The sequence below is a fragment of the Myotis myotis genome, unplaced genomic scaffold (assembly GCF_014108235.1).
Source record: "Myotis myotis isolate mMyoMyo1 unplaced genomic scaffold, mMyoMyo1.p scaffold_m19_p_11, whole genome shotgun sequence".
NCBI lineage: Eukaryota > Metazoa > Chordata > Mammalia > Chiroptera > Vespertilionidae > Myotis > Myotis myotis.
In genome coordinates, this window is record NW_023416315.1 from 7,375,942 (window position 1) to 7,398,617 (window position 22,676).

At 41.1% G+C, this 22,676-nt stretch overlaps 1 protein-coding gene and 2 pseudogenes across 1 annotated transcript in view; all 3 read left to right on the forward strand.

Moving 5' to 3' along the window:
* The first annotated feature begins 202 nt into the window (after positions 1-202).
* NT5C3A (5'-nucleotidase, cytosolic IIIA) overlaps positions 203-22,676 on the forward strand; it is a 50,830-nt gene continuing 28,356 nt past the window's right edge. Inside the window, exon 1 of the mRNA XM_036327363.1 lies at positions 203-355. Within this exon, the coding sequence (XP_036183256.1) occupies positions 218-355 (138 nt within the window). The 5' untranslated portion in view covers positions 203-217. The remainder of the gene's footprint in view (positions 356-22,676) is intronic.
* LOC118666718 lies at positions 5,574-5,748 on the forward strand (annotated as a pseudogene).
* On the forward strand, positions 5,766-5,942 carry LOC118666710 (annotated as a pseudogene).

Genomic DNA, 22,676 nt, shown 5'->3' on the forward strand with positions numbered 1-22,676 from the left:
CTTTTCAGTGCTTGGCTCTGGGGTAGGCCCGCCGGCCTCCTCGGTCTCCGACGCAGGCCACGCCCTCCCTCTTTAGCCTGTCCCCGCCCCTCGGCGCTCGGGGGTGGGGCTTGCGGCGGGGGCGGGGCGTCCTGGCCTTTCAAGCTCGCGCTCCCAAGGCCCCCAGCGGCCCGGCGACCTGTTCTTTTCCGCTTGGGAGGCGCACGAGGATCTGCCCATGGATCGGGCGGCCGTGGCGAAGATGGGCGCGGTAGCCAGCGCCAGCGTGTGTGCCCTGGTGGCGGGGGTGGTGCTGGCCCAGTACATATTCACCTTGAAGAGGAAGACGGGGCGGAAGACCAAGATCATCGAGATGGTGAGTGCGGGTACCCGGCGCGCGGGAGAGAGGACCCGCGGGCTGGAATGCTAGGGGAGCCCAGGGGGACCCGTTCGGGACCCCCGATGGCGGCACTCGGGGCCTTGGTTATGTCTCTCTTTGAAACAGAAAGGCAGCGAGGAGGTGATAAGGAAACAAGCTACCTCCTGCTGCAAAGTCCGTTTCTATAGAGATAAACTGAACATCTGGACAGATTTCTCCTTCCTTCCCGCATCCCCTGCAAACCCTTGCAACTAATCCAATTCTAGCAGAGCGGTTGTTTCTGCACCGTGGCTAGGATGAGTTAGATCATGAATAGGTGCACCTGCTCGGTGGTTAAAAGAATACAATTAATCCAGTTGGAGTTCAGAACTGTTTGTTTTGTATTTGAATGCTGTTTATTTCTTCTTGTCTCAAACCGCCAAGAGGTATCTTTGTGTTCATTTACCCCCAAACCTCTTGCATGACATTTTAGAAGTCTATTTACAATTTTATTGTAATAGAATGTTTCGAGAATTCTATTTGAAGAGCATTATAAGGAGTGTTTGCAACAAAGTCAGAGGTTTTTTAAAAAAAATTAGGGTTCAATAATCAAGACAGGTAACCCACTGAGTTGCATTCCAATGTACTTACTGGAGTATATACTCCAGGTATATTCCAGGTGAACATCTAGAGTCAAATATTTATGACAAATCAGTTGACAGTCTACGACTTTACTAAATACTAATCATTTTAGGTTCATGTATTACTTAGAATATTTCAGCCTCAGCAATACGTTCTGATGGATCAGATAAACTATTTCGTTGCTTTTTGGCCTCAGGTTGAGTACAGAAATACTTTCCATTAATAAGAGTAAAAAAAAAAAAAGGAAATTAACTCCTTCATGCCTCATATGTCAATAATATTTCTAGGTTTTGTTTATTGCTAGCATTAAATTATTCTTGGGTTATTATTTTTTTCTGAACTTGTATGCCCACAGCAGAAAGTTTTTATCTCAGACATTTCATTTTGTTTATAGTGCTGTCCAGTGGAGAAAACTTCGGTGGCTTCCTTTTGTCCCAAACCAAAAATTTATTCATGAATATCTTTATGTGACCCAGAAAACTTAATTTTATGTTAGAAAAATATATAATACACATGTGAAAAGAAAACTGATTGTCATGCCTTCTGGTGTGTAGTTCTGTCTGTAGAGCTGTGGGTTCGGCTATTACATCACTTCTCTAAACCAGAAGACCTAAAAATGAATGCTCTTGCACAATTTCACAGTGAAACCACCGTGAACAGTTTGCCACCTTTGGGGAAAAAAGAGATCAGGCAATCTTTACATAGGTATATGTATACATACTATTATATTCAAATTGTGATATATGGGCTGGCTGCTAGTAGCTATTCAAAGGAAAAAAGTCAAAAGAACTTGATGTTTTTAACTTGTAATTTTACTTCTTCAAATGAAATAAGCGTTTGTTTGGGAACCTGAAGACCTAGATTCAAATCCTGGTTTTCTCTCTTGGTAATAGATGTGTTTTAGAGGGCATGCTCTGCCCACCTCACCCTCAAAAACCCCCACCTTAGAGAATCTGAACAAACCCATAGATGCCCAGTGGATATAGCTGAAACTGGTCACGGGTAATGGAACCAGCAGTAATGACCTGCCCACAGTGGGCCTGTCCATAGCTGACTAGGTAAACAAAGGACTTCTGGCACTGGATTTACTAGTAGTAGGATGTACTGCTTTGAGAATTTTTACGTAAGAGACACAGGGAGTTGCTAGTGGGCTGCCCACCCTGCTGCTGAAATGTTCTGTAAGACACCAAGATAGACAGACGGAAGGGAAGTCAGCCACAAGCCAGAGATAAGAGGGGCCCTTTCATGATGTTGCTGTTTCTTTCCCTTCAAGCCTATTTCTTTCTTTATTTTATTGTTTAAAGTATTACAGATAGTACATATGTCTCCTTTTTCCCCCACTGACCTCCCGCGGGGCTCCCTTAACACCCCCCCACCCCACCCCCCCGCACAATTACTCATCATTTTATGTGTCCCTGAGACCATGTAGCAGCCAGCCTTACCTACTAATGAAGCTACTTTAGTTAGATTTCTCTTCCTTGCAACCCAAATCTATTTAAGATGACTAATTCATTTATCATAGTCAATACACTTTATTTTTAAATAAACGTTTTCTTTTGGAATCATTTTAAATTTACGGAACAATTGAGCAGGTAAGTAGAGTCCTCTTGTACTCCACAAGCAGTGTCCCCTATTACTAACATTAGTGTGGGGCATTTGTTAAAACGAATACTTATTCATATATTTTATTTTGATTTTTTCTTTCTTTTTTAGGAATCCCCTTCCCCCTTGTTTATACATTTTAAATATCCATACTTTGTTCAGATTTTCTTTGATTTTGACTCATGTCCTCTGCCCAAGATCCCATTCAGAATAATCGCATTACATTTTGTCATCATGTCTCCATATCCCATCTTGGCTGTGACAGTTTCTCAGATTTTCCTTGTGTGTTTTTTTATGTTTGTTTTTTATATATCTATGACACTATAAGAAATATATAGATTTGGTGTTTGTCCCAAGTTCCTGGCACACAGCCCATAAAACACTGGGACTCTGGCAGGTGTTAGAATGCCTCTTGTATGCTAATGAGATGGACTCTGTCATCTGGTGGCCCGCAGAGGTGCGATTTGGGCTGGTTCCCATAAAGATCAAGGCATGATTACAGGATTGGAACTCTCAGTCCCCCCTCGCCCCTTCTGTGGAGGGGAAAAGGGCTGGGGTTTGGGCAAATCCTCTCTGGCCAGTGAATTAATTAATCTTGCCTACAAAACAGCCTCCATAAAAACCCCTAAAGGAGAGCTGTCAGGTTGGTGGATCCCTCAAGGTGCTGGGCATGAAGCTCTGCACCCCTCCTCCCAAAGCTGGCCCTATGCTTCCCTTCCACATGGTTGTTCTGACTTGTATCCTCTGTAGTAAACCTGTGACCATCAGTAAAGCACTCTCCTGAATTGTGTGCCAATTATGGGCCTGAGGACGGGATTGTGGGAACCCTCGAATTTATACCCAATCAGACCTGTGGGTGGGCAGCTTGGGACTTGCCGACTGGCATCTAAAGTAAGGGGCAGATTTGTGGGACTGAGCCTTCACTCACTATAGTGTCAAAATTGAATTGGCTGTGGAGTTGAAGTGGTTGGTGTGAAGAAAACCCCCACACATTTGGTGCCAGTGTTGTGTATGAAAACAGTTCAGTGTGAAAACAAAAATAATAACAGAATAAAATAAAATAAAAACAGTTTAGTGTGAAGCACAGTAACTTTACTAAATAGTAGCTGTAACTATTATACCAAAGCACTGAGTATCAGCCCCTCTAAAATCATTTTTCCTTATGGACACTAGTGGGGCATAATTTTAGCCACTGGTCTTATTTTGTTTCACTGTTCTCTCTCCTAAGCTTTCATTGTCAAATTACTCTTTCTAGCCCAGCTGGTGTGGCTCAATGGTTGAGCATCGACCTATGAACCAGGACGTCACGGTTCGATTCCCTGTCAGGGCACATGTCCAGGTTGCCAGGCCGATCCCCAGTAGGTAGCGTGCAGGAGGCAGCCAATGGATGATTCTCTCTCATCATTGATATTTCTCTCTCTCCCTCTTCCTCTCTGAATTCAATAAAAATACTAGTATTTTTTAAAAAACAAAACAAAAAACTACTCTTTCTAATTATCCCCAGAAAAGATGACTTGCAGTTTTTGTAAACTGGATTAAAAAGGTTAAGGTTGCCAAGCATGTATATAGAAGTTTATACACATAGAGTTGAATTTTGCACAAATGTGACTGGTCTTCGGGGATGAATGATGATATAATTAAGCCTAAATTCCTTTCTCCCTCCAGTCTCTCTGGGAATCGTGCAGTGTTGAGGCCTCCCTCATATCTGTTGAGCATCACTCCTCAGTTTTAACTCACCATTCCAGTCAAGCATGCCTATTCAGATCCGACCCGTTCTCTCCCAGGTACCTCCTCCACTCAGATCAGACCTGGCAGCCAGGTGTGACTAGTCTCTCCATAAAAATCAAAGGTTCTGGAACAAAGGTTGTGCCCTGACTGGAAGTTTCCTCTTGTCAGGCAGAGAAATCCACTTCAACACAGAGCTTAGTCTTTGAAGGGTGAGGCTCTGAGGCTGGGAAATGTAATCAACATTTTCATATTGAATGATACATGACAACTTTAGTGTTTATACTTGGTTGATTTTTTTTTTTACTTGATTGATTTTTATTCGTGGACATTGCTTCCATATTTTATATTCTCAGGTAGCATTTATCTACTTTCAAATTAATTTAGCCTAAATATAAGCATTAACAATAATAAAATTGTCAGGAAATAGTAAGAACTGCAAGTTTTCCTCATGAAAGAAAGACCCTGTACTTGAAACGGAGTAAAAATAAGTGTTAGTGGTTAAAAAGACTGTAGTGTACCAAATTAAGTACTAAGCATGGCTTCTAAAGAAGACAGCTATGGGAGAACCTTTACACCATTAAAAATGTGTCTGGGCCCTGGCTGGTGTTGCCCAGTGGTAGTGTACCAGCCCTCAAACTGAAGGGTCATGGGTTTGATACCCGGTCTAGGGCACGTACCTGGGTTGCAGGTTCATTCCACAGCCCCGCTTGGGACACCTGTGAGAGGCAACCAATCAATATGTCTATCTCTCTCACATAGATGTTTCTCTCTCTCTCCTCCTCCCTCTCTCCCTTCTGTCTCTCTAAGGATCAAAGGAGAAAATTACTCAGGTGAGGATTAAATAATAATAATAAAATAATGTTGAAGAAGAAGTCATTTCAAAATGGAAAACATTTATTTTTAAATGTATGTGTATAAATATGTCTATGCACACATACGATGTTTGTACGAACTCTTTAGTCTTTTTGGATTATGGCACTTGGCTATCCAAATCTACTTTGACCTCTCAGTAAAATAACTTAAAATTTGGTGTTCTATTGTATTTATTCCAGAGACTAATCTCGAAAATTTAGTGTCATTTAGGACAGAAAATGTAATGCCCTTAATATAGCAATAGCAAATTTACCAAGTTTTCCTGTCATTTAAAATTCCATATGCTTAATTTGTGCTTTTGTAGTCGTTTTAGAAAGCTGAGAATTTCTTTTTATAATCCAAGATGTTAAAAGGATGCTCTAAAAGTAACTTTTAAATTTAAGGCCCATATATTACTTCTCAGCCTTTGACTAAGATCAAGTGTAGATATCTGTTCTTATCAGTTAAACATATATATAGTATTTACTGATTTGAGAGAGAGACATCAATTAATTGTTCCACTTATTTATGCATTCATTGGTTGATTCTTGTATGTGCCCTGACCAGGGATCAAACCTGCAACCTTACGTAACGGGGTAATGTTCTAACCATCTGAGCTACCAGGCAGGGCTGTTCTTATCAGTTTAATATCTGATATGTCCTCTATCTAAGGACAGCATATTAAATGAACTTCTGAAGCAGGGAGATGGAATAGGAGCTTGCTGTGTCTATTCCAAACATCCACCTGGTATTGCAGTACTTCGGGAATGGTGCACCACAAGAAAAAAGAAGAAAAAAATTAAGGTCCATCATTCTTCTGTTTGCTGTTAAAGTAAGTTGGATACAGACCTATAGGAGTTTAAAAGCTAAAATAAATAAGGGATCACAAACTAAGTTACATTCATGGGAAAGAATGGCTTCCTTTGATAGACTATTCAGTAAACAGAAAGCTGGCTGATGAGAACAAACATTTCCAGCCTCCCATATTTACCAAGAGAAATGGAGTTATAATCTTTTTTTTTTTTTATCCTCACCCGAGGGTATTTTTCCATTGATTTTCAGAGAGAGTGGAAGAGTGAAGAAAAGACAGAGAAAAACACCAATGTGAGAGAAACACATTGATTGGTTGCCTCCTGCCTGTGCCCCGACCAGGACCCAGGCCAGGGAGGAGCCTGCAGCCCAGGTACATGCCCTTGACAGGAATCAAACCCAGGACCCTTCCGTCTGCAGGCTCTATCCACTGAGCCAAACCAGCTAGGGCTGGAATTATAATCTTTAATGTAGAGAGATTAAAGGTTTTCTTATAAAAAAGTGGAGTTAAATTAGATGATCTCTAAGATTTCTAAAGATGTGATTTGCATGTTGAATAGTCATGCAAAGGATGTAATTAAATACAACTTGATTTTCTCTCTAGTGGTCCCTTTAAAATTTATTCAGTGTTTCTCCCTCTTGGTGAAAACTGATAGGTCCATAACTTTTTGCTCACTCTCAGGTAAAAGACTATATATTTTTTTGAATATATTTTTATTGATTTTTATATATTTTATAGAGTGGAAGGGAAAGGAAGAGAGAGATAGAAACATCAGTGGTGAGAAAGAATCATCAGTTGGCTGCCTCCTGCACGTCCCTTACTGGGGACCGAGCCCACAACCCAGGCATATGCCCTGACTGGGAATTGAACCCGTGACCTTTTGGTTCGTGGGTCGACGCTCAACCGCTGAGCCACACCCAGCTGGGCATGACTATATTTTAAGATCACAAGAAATCAGCCTCATTTCTGCCAACAGATATGTCCAGTCTTATCTGTTATTCACAATTTCAGTATTAATTTTCATGTGAGACTTCTTGGTGGGCATTACCACTGCTCACCAATACTTTTAGTCCTTCTCTCCTTGCAGTTGGGCAAGCTTTCACTACTCTGGCCAATGAATTGTGTCCAGAGATAGTATGATCAGCTCTGAGCCACTGGTGATGAACAGGTGCCCAGTTACCCATATTCTCTCCTTCTGCTGGGCTAACCCTGAAGCATCATGTTGAGATGGAGATGACACAGTATCAAAGCAGCCTGGAATAGCATGTCATTACATGGAGGACAGCTGCCCCAGAGAGTCATCTGGACCCATGTTGGACTGTGTGTGAATGACAAATAAATTTTTTTGTTAAGGAACTGGGATTTTTGTGTCGTTACTGCACCATAACCTACCCTAATACAGACTTTTCCATCATCCCCAAGCTATGGCTTCTTGCAGGTGGCTTCTCCCCTTCCTACTTAACGGTGGCCCTTGATCTGGGATAGGAGAGGAGGTCATAATCAACCTCTCTCTCTCCCTGCTGCTCCTCCTTCCTCTGCTAGTTTTTGCTTCAGACTTGTGAGTAGTGGGGTAGGAGGAACAGGGTAGCATTGAGGAAGGAAAGAGATAAAGGTTCTTATTTGACTGACTAGGTTTGTGTTCTCTGGGCCTGCAAGATTTTGCAGTTGACTTATCCTTTGTTTGTTTGTCCTTATTTTTTTAAATCCTCACTGGAAGATATGTTTATTGGTTTCCAGCAGTTGCCAACCGGTGGTCTGAAGACCACTGGAGGTCCATGAGGTCCGAAAGGTTGGCAACCGCTGGTTTAAGGAAACCTAAAATTTAGACAGAAGAAGGGAGAGAGGAACATCGATTGGTTGCCTCGCGTACGTCCCCCAACCCTGGACTGAAAGGAAACCTAGGCACATACTTTGACGTGGAAGTGAACCTGTGACCTTTTGGTGCACAGGGCGATGCTCCAACCAAGTTAGCCACACCTGCCAGGGCTTTCTCTTGTCCTTTGACTGCAGCCCCTAAATGTGGCAATGAATTTTTTTTTTGCACCTCACTCAGCCTGATTTTTTATATATATATATATATTTTATTGATTTTAGAGAGAAAGGGAGAGGGATAGATAGAAACATCAATGATGAGAGAGAATCACTGATTGGCTGCCTCCTGCACGCCCCCTACTGGGGATTGAGCCCGCAACCCAGGCATGTGCCCTTGGCTGGAATTGAACCTGGGACCCTTCAGTCCACAGGCTGATGCTCTATCCACTGAGCCAAGCCGGCTAGGGCTCAGCCTGATTTTTCTGAAGTGATCCACTTTTGCTGTTGAGGTCCCTCCCTATCAGACGGCTCTTTGGGGCTGGACATAAATAGGTTCCTGGCTGGTTCTCTCCTGAGTGATCCCTGCCCAATCTATGGAAAACACTCACTCACCCCTCACTCTGACAAACGAGGAATACAGACACATTACGACAGACCCCCTTTTTCTTTTGTTTTTTCAAATTTTAGCTTTATTGAGGTATAACTGACAAAATTGTAAGGTACTGAAATGCACATGGTGGTCATTTGATACACATTGAAAAAGTATTTCCTCCATCTATAACGGACGCATCCATCACCTTACATATTTATCTGTGTGTGTGTGTGTGTTTTGTTGGTTTTTGTGTGTGTGATAACATTTAAATTCATAAAAACATTTGCTAAATTGTCTTAGCAAATATCGATTATGCAATATGGTGTTATCAACTGTAGAAAATACAGAACTCTTCACAATGGAGTGCAACAGAGCCCTTTCTATCCCCACCTACCTTTCTGTAGCGTGGGTCGGGCAAACACATTTTAAGTTCTCCAAGTGACCCCACCAAAGGCCCCACTTGCTGGTGAGAAGGTCACTTAATGAACCACCCCGTGAACAGGTCTTTATGAATGCCATCTTCCTTCATGTTTTTCACCCTTTTTTGTTCTTTAAGTGGGTGAGGGCCCTAGGGACTAGGGTCATGAACCCACTTCTCTCTGTTTCCTTGTTCAATAGCCTGCACCTGCCCAGCTGGCGTGGCTCAGTAGTTGAGCATTGACCCAAGAACCAGGAGGTCACAGTTTGATTCCTGGTCAGGGCATGTGCCTGGGTTGCAGGCTCAATCGCCAGTGTGGGGCGTGCGTGCAGGAGACAGCTGGTCAATGATTCTCTCTCATCATTTAAAAACATTTTTTTTTGCATATTTTTATTGATGAGAGAGAATCATTGATTGGCTGCCTTCTGCACACCCCCACACTGGAGATCAAGCCCACAACCCAGGCATGTGCCCTTGACCAGAATCAAACCTGGGACCCTTCCGTCCACAGGTCGATGCTTTATCAACTGAGCCACATCAGCTAGGGCTCTCTCATCATTGATGTTTCTATCTCTCCCTCTCCCTCCCTCTCTGAAATTTAAAAAAAAAAAAAATTAAATTAAAATAAATAAATAAATATTGGTTCCAGAATTGAGCCTAAACAGGAAGTTTCAGAATTTAACATCCTCTTAAGTCTAACATTTTAAGAAATTCTTTTCTGGTGTCTCCCTTTGTTAGGGTCCAAATTGTGTTCCACCTAAATTCAAAAATTCAAGTGCCTGTTATGCCCAGATTGCAAGATTCCCAAAAGACCACCAGGGAGCCAGCCGAGTCCGATGCAAAAGCAAAGAGTCTTTATTCGAGCTAGCTCGGCTCCCCGACCACACTCACCGACGCAGCAGCAAGCGTCAGAGAGAGCTAGCCCTGTGAGAAGAGGGGTTTTATAGGGGGGTGGAGTAAGGGGAGGAGAGAGGACTGTGGGCCTTGCCGATTGGCCAAGCGCAAGTCGTTGTCTTGTTACATAGGATGTGGTCATATCTATGGCGCGCACTTCCCTTGATTGTCATTGGTTAGTTTAAAGAAATCCTGGGTGTGGCTAGCAGAGGCTGGGGCTTCCGGGAAGAAGCTCCTTGCCGAGCACATGGCTAAGGCTGCTGCCCAAAAATGGAGGATCCAGGGTAAGATGGAGGGCATAGCCCTCGCCCTTTCAGTGCCAGTCCTCACTGCCTCAGATATAATCCCATTTGGAAATAAGGTCTTTAAAGAGATTATGAACTTTAAGGAAGTTGGTAGGGAGGGGCCCTAATCCAATATTACTGGGCCCTTATAAGAAGAGGAAAAACCCGGGGCATTTGTGCACCAAAGTGTGAACTGAAAGAGGCAGCAAGAAGGTGGCCATCTGCAAGCCAAGGAGAGAGGCCTCAGAGGAAACCATTGGAATCAACATCTAATCTTGGACCTCCAGCTTCCAGAACTGTGACAAAGCCGCCCGATCTAGTATTTTGCTATGGCATTTTCATTTTTATTTTTATTTTTATTTTTTACCCAAACTGTAGGAGAACATTTACTGGGTAAATTAACAGAGATAGAACAAGTAATTCCTAGAAGAAATGGGTTTTGCAAACACGTTCTAGAGGTAAAGGAAGGGCCCTTGGAGTTTGAGAGTGGGGAAGCTAATGGTAAAGTGCCTGAGGAGCGAGGGGGTGGGGAAGGGAAATGGAGAGGGAAGGGAAAGCAAGGGCTTACTTCGCAGTGATGTTTTGGGAAAAGCTTGCCCTGCAATTTCAGAAGTGGCCAAAAAGCCAGCGAGATTTGGCATATTCACATTATTGCTTTGTATTGTAGAAATAGGACAGTTCATGACATCAAAAAATTGGTTGTGTAGATGGTTTCTTATCCATAATGTTAAAGCAAGAAGAAAAGAAAGCTTGAGAATTGTGGCATTTAAGGGGTGTTCAGTAGGAAAACAGCTGTCAGAGAGGGAATACAGGACGTGATTCCAAAAATAGGGGCAGAATTAACAGTATCAGACTGCAGAGGTGGCCATGGCTTGAGCAGCCACTGGAAGAATAATGGAGGAAACCACAAAGTGATTGTTGAGGTTAAGAAATACTTGTATTGAGGGCACGTGTTTCATTTTGTTTTGTTGTTGAATGGTTGGCATGTGAACCTGATCGTAGGCAGAAGAGCAGTGAAAAGCAAGTGATTAAAGATGTAAGAGGGGTCCCTGGCTGGCTCATCTGCTTAGAGCATCATCCCAATACTTCGAGGTTACAGGCTCGATCATCTTGGGTAACGAGTTCTGAACCCCCAAATTAATTTCTCCTGCATTACTAGAATATACTCTTTTTATATATATGTGTGTGTGTGTGTGTATATATATATATATGTATATTTTATATATATATATTTATTTTTAATTGGGTTCAGAGAGGAAGGAGGAGAGAGAGACAGAAATACCAGTGATGAGAGAGAATCATTGATCGGCTGCCTCCTGCACGCCCCACACCGGGGACTGAGCGCGCAACTAGGGCTTATGTCCTGACTGGGAATTGAACCGTGACCTCCTGGTTCACAGGTCAACACTCAGACACTGAGCCACACCGGCTGGGCTAGAATATATTCTAATTTTTTTTTTTTTTTTACAGCAAATTACTTATTTTTCTGTAATAGGAAACTAATCTTTAAAAAAAAAAAAGATGTGATGGTTTGATCTTATTCAGTTATTCTCATATCCTTCATTAAGTTCTCCCAAAGTACAAGTATCTATCAAAGGAAATAAAATGCAGACACAAAACCAGAACAAACCAGTGTCACCCCAATAAATTTAATAAAAAAAATTTTTTTATATTAGAACAAGTGTGTAGTCTTAACATTACCCCCTAAAGAGCAAAAAGGAGGGTGGGAATTATTTAGACAGCAGTCTAGGGCACGTGGAACTGTCTCTAGAAGTTCCCCAACCAGTTAAATTTGTCATTTCTAATTTAAACGCATCTCAGCTATTTATGGCTTCTTTGTGAACATCCAGTGTTACTCCTCAAATAGCTGGTGCTGTTTTTGAAACCTACTGTAGCGTATTTCCTTCCTGGTGGTGAACTTCTAACAAACATTTCCTCCTTTCTTCTGTTTTAAGATAGTACTGTATCAGATGTCCTCCGGGCACTATAACCAAGAAAGTGGGAAGTATTGAGTCTGTACTTAGAAAGTGTGTGTGTGTGCGAGGCGGGGGGTGAGGGGGTGGGGACCAAGACTAACTGCTTTAGTGGATTAAACTAGCATGATCACTTAGGCTTTTAAAATATCTTTATAGCTCAACTTCTATGTGATTTATGACCTTGTAGGACCTGTGTTGAATTCCTGATTTGTCTTACAAAGCATATTTCCTCAACTCCTGTGGCATTTCCTGATGATTCCTCAAAATTTAGCAAGCCATGTACTGTCTTGTATTGTTTGCTGTGTATGTGCTTTTTAGAGTCTGAATTGGTACATATTTCGTGGTCTTTCTGTTTTATTAATCCAGCTAAGCGAAACAGAGACCCCAAACAGTGGCTCCAATACACAACACAGATTTTATTTTTGTAAATTAATGAGAAGTTCAAAAAGTAGGCAGTTGTTGGTGTTAATTGGAGGGTACGAGGATACCAAGGCTGAAGTCTTTGGTGTTTTCTGAGCTTTTCTTAGGGTCATGCGATGGCTGACCCTAGCCAGCGTATCTATATTTTCAGGCAGCAGGAAGGAAGGAGGAAACCTATTTCAAGTAAAGCAGAACTTTCTCCTTACATGTCATTGGAGAGAACAGTCACATGGCCACCCCAACTGTAAAGGAAGCTGAGATTTGTTGTTGTTGTTGAGCAAATTGCCATCCTCTGACAAAACTGAGATCCTATCAGTAAGAAAGCAGGTGAGCGTGTATGCTAATTCGGCATTTAGCAGTCTGCCACACTACACCATAGTGTCTATCTTATTGACTTAATATTTGATCAAGAGAAAACACATGTATATAATCTAATATTACTGGTGGTCAGTTGGCTGGTAGAAAAATAGAGAATCCCAGCTAGTTCTAAATACTTGGTACTACAGCAGAACAGAGTGCAAATTCAGAGTAGTTCTGCTCTTCTGGCCGCACCAAGAGTAAAGATTTATCCTTTCCCACCTAAATTGTCTAGATCTTAAATAGTTCTTGAGACCTGGCCACTGCCTTCATATAGTGAATCAGATGTAGAGGCTGGTCTCCCAAGTAAATGTGAAACTAGCTTAACAGCTAGAGTCCTAACAGTACTTTCAAGGTATCAATAAAAGGCGACGTGGATTTCAAAGGAATAGGAGATGAGGTTGGGTCATATTTGATGGATGTGGTGGTATTTGAAGGGTACCAATTCTGATTGGTTCAGTTTGAATAAAATGTTTTGTAAAGTAAGGGAAATACACTAAATTCTTAATATTGGCCAAGACTATATCCAGGATCATCTTGAATCTCCAGATCTGCAAGTATGGAAATGTTTATTCCAGGCAGTGACTTTGGCCTTTGAAGTCACATTTGTCATGTTTCCTGTGTATCATCCTCATACAGCAAGTTAACCCCATGAAAAGTTTGGCTTCTTTTCTAGTAAGCCATTTTTAGGTTAGCTGGAACAGTTTTAGGACGTTAGCCTAAAATTAAAATGCCAAAATAAGAGGCAAGGAGCATTTATTTGAAACTTAACATAATACCTAATTGGGAAAGCACTGATCCAGGCAGAAGCCCAAGACTGTTGGGGTGAGGAGACAAAGGCAAGAGGTGTTTATGAGAAAGGGAGGGGGGTCAGTTACACCAAGAGAAGAAAGACATTTCTGTTTGTAGAGAATCGAACAGAGTGACGCTAATTCTAAATAATGTTTTTAATTTTCAGTTCTGCCGTCACCAGGTAAGTCATAATATCTGCTTTCTTGTTATCTTTGTTAACTGTTCTTTGGGGAATAATGCTGCTTTAGGCCCAGTCCAAAGGCTATTTTGCCTGTTTCCATATTCCCAAGGTCTGAGGAGTAAGAATGCAAGGCACTTCCACTGAGGTGGCAGCTCCGGTTCCATTTTAAAGGGTTCTGTTTGCGTACTTTTCCTACTGTTTCATGACTTCTTTTCTTTTTGTTGTGAATGCATTTACGTAACAGATGGAGACACGCTTGAACTGGACACTAGGATTTTTTTCTTTCTTTCTTTCTGGATACTAGTATTTTTAATTTGTCTAAAAATTCTCCTTTCTGGCTAAAAGCCTGAATAGCCTTAAATGCTTTTACTTCCTTCATTTGCGTTACCAACGGGAGCCATTGATGCAAGGGGATGAACAGTATCCGCCCCCGCCCCCCAGTAGGGCTATTTTTTACAATCTCATAAGTGCTGACTGACTATAAACCATGACAAAGATGGGCAAACCTTACGTTTTGAAGTATAAGACCCCATGTGCTAGTATTGAAGCACACCAGCGCTTCTCAGTGCTCCTAGCCAGCATCAGCATCTTGTGGGAATTTGTAAGATACACAAATTCTCTAGCTCTGCTCAAGATTTACTGAATCCAAAGCCGACCTGGGCGGGGCCCAGCTCTCTGCTTCACCCTGCCCTCTGTGTGATTCTCATGCTTGCTAAAGTTGGAGAACCACTGAAGCAAACAATTCAAATCCTTACTTCCAGCAAAATGACAAATTTTACAAGTCACACAACTTCAGGAAGATTGCTGACAAATAGTCAAAAAGGGGTCAGCCAAGCAATGACTGTGTAAAGAGAGAAAGCTGACAAGGGTTTATAAAAATGGGCAGTTTCATTTCCTCAGTTGGAGGCGGTTTACATTAGCTAAATAAATTATAGTGACGGCTAAATGATGGGGCACTTGAATAACAAGATATTGTACAGCCCGGCCAATGTGGTTCAGTAGTTGAGTGTCATCCGATGAACCAAGAGGTCACCAGTTTGATTCCAGGTCAGGGCACATGCCCCAGTAGGGGTTGTGCAGGAGGCAGCCAATCAATGATTCTCATCATTGAGGGTTCTATTCCCCCCAAAGAGTAAATCTGCATGAATTAACATTTTTAAATGTTCAAAAGATAGTAACTAGAGCAGGGGCGGGCAAACTTTTTGACTCGAGGGCCACAATGGGTTCTTAAACTGGACCGGAGGGCCGGAACAGAAGCATGGATGGAGTGTTTGTGTGAACTAATATAAATTCAAAGTAAACATCATTATATAAAAGGGTACGGTCTTTTTTTTTTTTTTTTTTTTAGTTTTATTCATTTCAAACGGGCCGGATCCGGCCCGCGGGCCGTAGTTTGCCCACGGCTGAACTAGAGGAAAAAAACAAAGTGTAGAACAGTTATGGTCCCAAAAGAGACAACACCCAATGAATGACATATGATTGTATGTCATCGGAAATTTGGGGGAAACCACACAAGAAGCTCTTTACAGTTTTTTCCTTTAACACAAGTTTATTAACATGTATATGTCAACTGTAAAGAATTTTCTTAAGACTATTTTTGAGCCAAAACTGAATTAAGGAAGAAATGTAAAGAAAATTACATGAGGGTGGGAGAAAGGGAGGCAAGGAGGAGATTACAGGAATGTTAACAAAATTATGTGCTCTCTAGTCTAGAGGGCGATTATGCTTCTTCCCAAGGTTCTTTAACTTTGGGCAAAGATAAACCTCTTACTAGGCAAGGTATAGGCCTTGGGTGTGACTACCCACCATGGCCTGCGCAGTCAGGAATTTGTGATCAGATCATCCTGGGAGGTTATTTTCCATAGAACCCCCTATTTTGTCCACATATATATGGGAGATACCTGTGGGAAAATGAGTAACTCTCTTAGGTGGCTTAGAAGTATGCTATCTACAGTTAAGACAAAAGGGAGAAGGGCATGGGGAGGCCTGTTATGAGGTAGGGGGGTTGAAAAGTATGGTGAAGTGAGTACAGTTCATATGCAGATTTAAGTCGGCGCTTCCCCACTGATAATGTGGAATCATGTCCATATAGCCCTCTTTTGTTTGCTTTTAAAATAACTCAGGCATCATGATATGTAGAGCTATTGAGTTAAGAGGCATATAAATAACCCTGAATCCTATTTTAACCCTTATTTTCCTGTAAGTAGAGGTTATACTTCATATCTTTGGTATAATCATTAATTTGAAATCTAATTACCATGGTAGGTTTTCCCCCTTGAAACGGCAATCTGGGAAAGCTATACAATTCTGTGTTTTTGTCAGCAGGTGGCAGAGTTCTCTCTTTGCTGTGTATGGCACAGGGCTACATTCCTACGTTAACGTTCTTGTTTATGCACTTTTGTTTACTCTCTTGGTGTTGCTTCAACCTACCTATCTGTATAAACCACCTGGCAAGGAGACAACTCGGAGATGTCCTAAATTAAATTACAGCAGGCCAGAGACCAAAAAGGGGTTATCAGTTCACAACTGCAGGGCAACACCAACGAAACACTGCCCACACTCCTGCGTGTACATTGGGATTTTGGATTATTTTCAGGGGGCTATTTCACGAATGTCTAAAAGAGAAAATAGCCAGGCGCTGTCAAGCCCGAGGAGCCTCTGCTTCTCGAATTTTCCACTCTCCTGCCCACGGCTAATCCAAGTAGCAACACTTCTTCCTTACAAATCTATGTGCCTATCTCAGAACTAGCCCGTACTGTGCTTCATCTTCCTCCATCCCCTTTTTGTCCATAGCTAATGTGAATTGTTTCAGAACAACTTACCTGTTGTATAAAAACTTTTGCCAATGCCCGGATGATGGACGTGTTCACCTTCCCTCACCCCTACCCCCCACCCCCGCCATGCTGCTGGCAGTTTAGACGCCGCGCCCCAGGACCTGTCTTCTGTTTCTTGCTACCAATGGCCTAATAAAACCCTTTCTTTGAAAAAGAATTTCAGCCGTGGAAATTAAAATTTTATTTTAATGTCATACTTGCGTTAAAGTCAGTGCTGTTTATCAATTCCTTACATGTTGTTTGTCTTCCTCATTTTCAAGGTCCTAGTCATGACAAGATTGCTTAGGATTGCTTAAATTGTTTGGCAACTTCCCGCTGATAAAAGTACATGGAAGTAGACAAAGTCACGTGTGGGTTCCCGTCCTTCCTGCCCCCATTTTATCTGCTCGGCAGACTCATCTTGGCACAGCCCTCTCATTTGTCTCACACCAAGTGCCCCAGTTAGGGTCTGAGTTCAGAGTCTTGTCATTTAAAAAAAAAGCATCTATTCTTAAACAGTTTCCCCCCAGGAGCAATTTGTCAGTTTATCCAGATTTCTCTGTCAAACCATTAGGGCTCTAAGGGAATGAGACCCTGGATTGATTTGGGAGGAGGGAGACAGGGACAGTCAGAGAACCTCAGCATTATAGAATAATGAAGTGTTAGAAACTAGAAACCCACTAGGTTATCTTAAGAAAAAACTGGGCCACACTGGGATTAGGACTAGAAAACAATTAGAAGTGGGTTCCCATTTTAATTTGGCCTATTATCCAGGAACCAGGAACCAGGAAGTAGAATTTTGGGCCAACTACACAGCCCAGCTGGCCGGTGTTGTGCTCTTCTATGAATGTCCCTCGGAACTGGCCGGGCAGGGCAGTGCCCGACTCTCGCCCTCTGAAGCTGGTTGGTGAAGCAGACTTCCCAGCAGGGATGAGAATCCCTTCTCCAGTGAAGTGTTTTTGTGTTGCTCTCTTTAAACACTTTGTCTTTCCCAGCTAATGAAATACTAGACTCTCTTTTGTCTTTTGTGCATCCCCTCTAATACACTGACAACCAAAAAAACAGATCATGTGCTTCACTGTAGATTTCCAAAAAGTTACTCACGGGTCCGCACGCGTGGATTTCCAGTCCTGTGACTCAGCTTTAGGGAAGTTTTAGTAATTAAGGACTCAAAAACTAACTAACTAACAAAAAACAAATAAACAAAAAAACTAATTACATAAATAAATAAATAAATAAATAAATAAATAAATAAAATTAAGGGCTCATGAGTACCTGAATTAAGATCCAGCTTTTTGTAAGGAATTTGCCTGTTTTATTTATGTATATTAAGCTCCATCTCCCCTTTGATTCTCTTCTTATATCTGATGTAAAAATAAATAAATCTAGAGAAGGAAAAAGAGGCTATCTGCAATTTTACCACCTTAAAAAAAACAACAAAATAAAAGAAAAAAAACATTTTAATATTTGTACTTACTTTCTTTTCTACGTATATAAATATTAAGTATTATTTTCCCCAAAAGGAGATCATATTCTAACATTGTTTTTAACAAGATTATTCACTTACTAATTTGTTTCTCAGTAATAGATTTATACTTATTTTAATAACTATTATGTTACCTTAGGTTGTTGTACCATATATGGATATCACAACTTATTTTGTTTTTGTTTGTTTTTTTACTTTTTATCACAACTTATTTAGCAAGTGTCTTCATTGTGCAACATGGTTTTCATTATGAGACATGCTGGATCCATGAATAGTCTTACAGCAGCTGTGCGTACCTGTGGCTGTTGGCCTGGAATTACCGGGTCAGGAGTGTGTGCACATCTAAGGAATGTGCCGCCAGGTTACACTGCGGGAAGGCGGTCCCATTTACATTGCCACCAGCCTGTGTTTGAGTGCCTAGCTCCCTGTTTTCCTGGGAATAGGCATCACTTCTTCCCCCTCTTTCCAACTGATCGTTACTTCTAAGATGTCAGTTACTTTTGAAGTTGAGCTTTTAAAAAGACTTGGCCATTTATTTTCTTCTTTCCTGAATCGTAGGAGTTCTCAGTGTGATTTGCAAAGGCTCTTTATAAGATGACTGTAACCACGAGGGCATGGCAGAAACGCGCTTTCCGGGGATTTTCCGTTTGCACTCCCATTTTTGAGCAATCTGAACGTGACCCTCCTTTTCAAGCCTTGACAGTGTATCTTCGGAATGTTGTGCACTTGGCTCCTCGTTTACACATCGTGACTTCATTCTGTAGCCAGATGGGAGGGGAATATAGCATGTTGTTTGAATGGTTTGTGTAAGTTACTCATTGGTTTACCCTCCCAGATATAGGATGAGAAAGGCAACTACAGAAAAAAAAAAGGCAGGTATGATTTTGTAGATAATTTTTGTTTTATGGTCATAAGCATGACTTAACGTATGCCATGTTCATTTCTTTCAAAGATGCAGTAGCATTATATATGTTCACTTTCTTATATTTTGAGACATGTAAGTTTCTTTTAAAAGTTGATTTTATTTTTTAAAATAAATTTTTATTGATGTCAGAGAGGAAGGGAGAGGGAGAGATAGAAACATCCATGATGAGAGGGAATCATTGATTGGCTGCCTCCTGCATGCCCCCTACTGGGATCCAGCCCACAACTGGGGCATGTGCCCTTGGCTGGAATCGAACCCCAGACTCTTCAGACCACAGGCTGACGCTCTATCCACTGAGCAAAACCAGCTAGGACTAAAAATTGATTTTAGAGAGTGAGAGAGACGAGAAACATCGATGTGTGAGAGAAACATTGAGGTTGCCACCCACATATGCGGCCCATCCAGGACCGAACTGCAACCTAGGTATGTGCCCTGACCAGGAACTGAACTGGGATCCTTCCATGCATGGGACAACGCACAGCCAACTGAGCCACACCAGCCACAGCAGAGCATGCAATTTTAATTTAAAAAGTAATCTTTATTTTCTTCTGGGTGTGTGATATAATCATTACAGAAAACACCAAAGAATACGAAGAAAATGCAATCACGTGTGACCCTATCCTTCCTCTGTAATGCTTGTTGATTCTTAGAATATATTTGATATAAAAAAGTATATTCTTTAGGTTCTTTTAAAAACCTATGAGCATTTTCAAAACCTTATGATTTTAAAACTTAAGTTATCACCCACTGCTCTTCCATATAATTCTTTGCTATGTTTTCTTACATCATCAGTAGCAGCAGCATCATCATTAGTTTATATTCACTGGAGGATATTTTTTCCATTTTCCATTGATTTTAGAGAGAGTGGAAGGGAAGGGGGAGAGACACACACACACACACACACACATCTGATTGCCTTTCGCATGTGCACAGAATGGAGCCGGGGTAGAACCTGTAACCCAGTTACATGCCCTTGACGGGGAACTGAACTCAGGACCCTTGGGTGTGCAAGCCAGCGCTGTATCCACTGAGCAACACTGGCCATGGCTTACCTTATTATTTTTTAAATGAGTTTATCTAGTAAAAAGGTGGTAGTAAGTTAAGTCTTGTACTCTACATTTAAATGTATTGGATATACCATACTAATACTGGGGGAAAAAGCTTAAGTAGAATAACCTTTTGCCATTTTTAATATAACCCATATCAAAATAGCAATCCTAAACAATACTATTTCTTTTCAACAGACAGAATACCAACTGTGTGATGTGGAAAGAGTCCGAAATTAAACAAAGTTTTTCATCTTGTTCCATTCCAGGCACAAAGACTCAGATATAAAATGGAAACAATTTCAGTACTAAGAACACAGTGCTTTTGAGGAAAGGAGAACTAAGAAAGACTCCCTGCATTGATGATACTGTCTTACATCCAGTTTTCTTGAACTTGACCTTCCTGTTGCCACAATGTAATTTACTTCTGGAGTTTAGATTCCAGAATTTATTACTTTTAAAAAGAAAATAAAAATTACATAGACTACCTTCAAGAACTTTATTTGCAAAAAAAAGAATTTTGAGTTTCTGAAAATTAAATTAGTCAATCTTAGACTTCCGCATGGAGTTTTTAAGAAACGCATTGAGGTTAGAACCGTAGGCTCCCTCAACTTGTCCATGTGCGTCGACTCACAAATGCAGCAGTCAACCAGACAGAAGACGTTTTGGGAGTGATTTTCCATGAGAAAAACTTATGAGAAAGTCTTTCTTTGTTGTCTGTATTCCTAAAAGTAATACTGTATTGTCTCATCTTTGTTTTTGCTCCTTAAACATTTTAAACCACATTCAAATAAGCATCTAGAGCAGCTTGTTTTAATTTTGTTTTGAAGAGTCACCGTGTTGAAGGTAGTTGACTGGTCTCCTCAGAAGAGTTCTAAGAAAAGTCTGATACCTAGACTGGTGTTTTTTTGTTGTTGTTTTGTGGTTTTTTGTGATTTTTTTTTAGACTGGTGTTTTGCATATTTAAAAAAACCAAACATCTTCCTATTGATATCATGCAGCAATTAGCAGGAACAACTTTTGCAAGAGTCCATATAGAGTATTGATCTCACCTCCTACTGAATTGTCTTCCTTATATGGCTTTATTGTTTTGTTTGGAATAACTTCCTAGGGTGTCAGTCAAGTTCATATTGAAGTTTAAAAATACATTGGATGTAATGAACATCATAAACTGATGAACAGAAATAGATACAGAGACAAAGAAGCATCGAACAGACAGTCAAACTACAGCAGGAAGGCAGGGCAGGGTTGGGAGAGGGTAAGAGATCAACCGAAGGACTTGTATACATGCATATAAGGATAACCAATGGACACAGACACTGGTGGGGTGGGGGGGCGGTGAGGGCATGTGCCAGGGGGGTAGGGGAGGCCGGGGGGAGGTCAATGGGGGAAAAAGGAGACATAGGTACTACTATTTGTAATACCTTAAACAATAAAAAAAAAATACATTGGATGGTTGAATGATAATTGGACTATGGTAAACTGAATTACTAGTTAAATCTTAGACTGAATTATTGAGAAATAATACAGGTTTTATGTGGGGTTAGGAAATGATTTCTTTCACATATAACTTAATTAGTGTAATAACTTTATGCCATTTACTTCCCTATCCCAAGATTAAAGGCCAAATGAATCAAGCAGTGAATAACTAATTAAGGTTTAAATTGATAGATTTGATTTTCTCTGGGCTCTTTTGTTTTTTTCATATTTTCAAAAACTAGAGAAAGGTTTTGCTGGCAAAGGACGAAGTGATTGCCTGTAGGTTTTTAAGTTGACTGAGTAGCTGTCAGTCTCTAAAGAGTAACTGGTCTCTCAGAAGTACAGATGGGTAGCCCTTTCTCCATTGATGAAAACAGTTTCAGTGTCACGAGGGGAGAAAAATCTTCCGAACCTTTGAGTCGTGTAGAAGTCCCTTGGCATGTCAAGTTCAGGTTAGAGTTTGCGTTAGGAGGGGTACAGAGTGGTTTCGGCTTTTATGACAATGAGTAAAGAAACTCCAAGGCAACGGGCCCAGAGATGAAAGTCCACTCTGCTTCCCTCCTGGTCCTTTCTTTATATCCCTTCTCAAAAAAAAAAGTACCTACAGCTATTTGAAGCAAAGTTCATTTTCTTTTGTTCAGTGTTTTGCCTCTATCCTTTTCTGTGGCACCGTTTCCAAACATTCTTTTTTTTTTATAGACACAAAAAAAGTATTTATTGTTATGCCATCAAATTTTTCCCCATTGCCACCTGTTTCATTCAGTTCTTGTCACCTCATTGTAGGCCTTTGAATAGGTTATACTTTTCTGTGTTTCTAGTTTCTTTTTTTTTCTTTTTTTAAAATTTCTTTATTGGTTAAGGTATCCAAACATTCTTATTTGTAAACATAGCCAGCCCTCTCGTGTAATTGTTACATGTCTATTATTGCCTAGAAACAGCATATCATGTGGGAAATAAAAGTGTTACAGCTCTTTTATTAAACATAAGTTACATAAGTAATGAGTGACTAAACACCTCTCCAAACCTTAGATTCCTTATCTATCACAAAGGGGGAATTATTAGCTTTCTCTTAAGGCTATGCTCATTAAAATAAATGAGAGGGTGCGTGCTTCTGGGACTCTGACACCCAGGGAAAGAAAGTGCTAGAAGAAGAATGTTGGTCCCCCCGGGGGACAGTCCGCCAGACATACCGTTGCACCCCCCTGCATGTACACTTACGGGGTGGAACT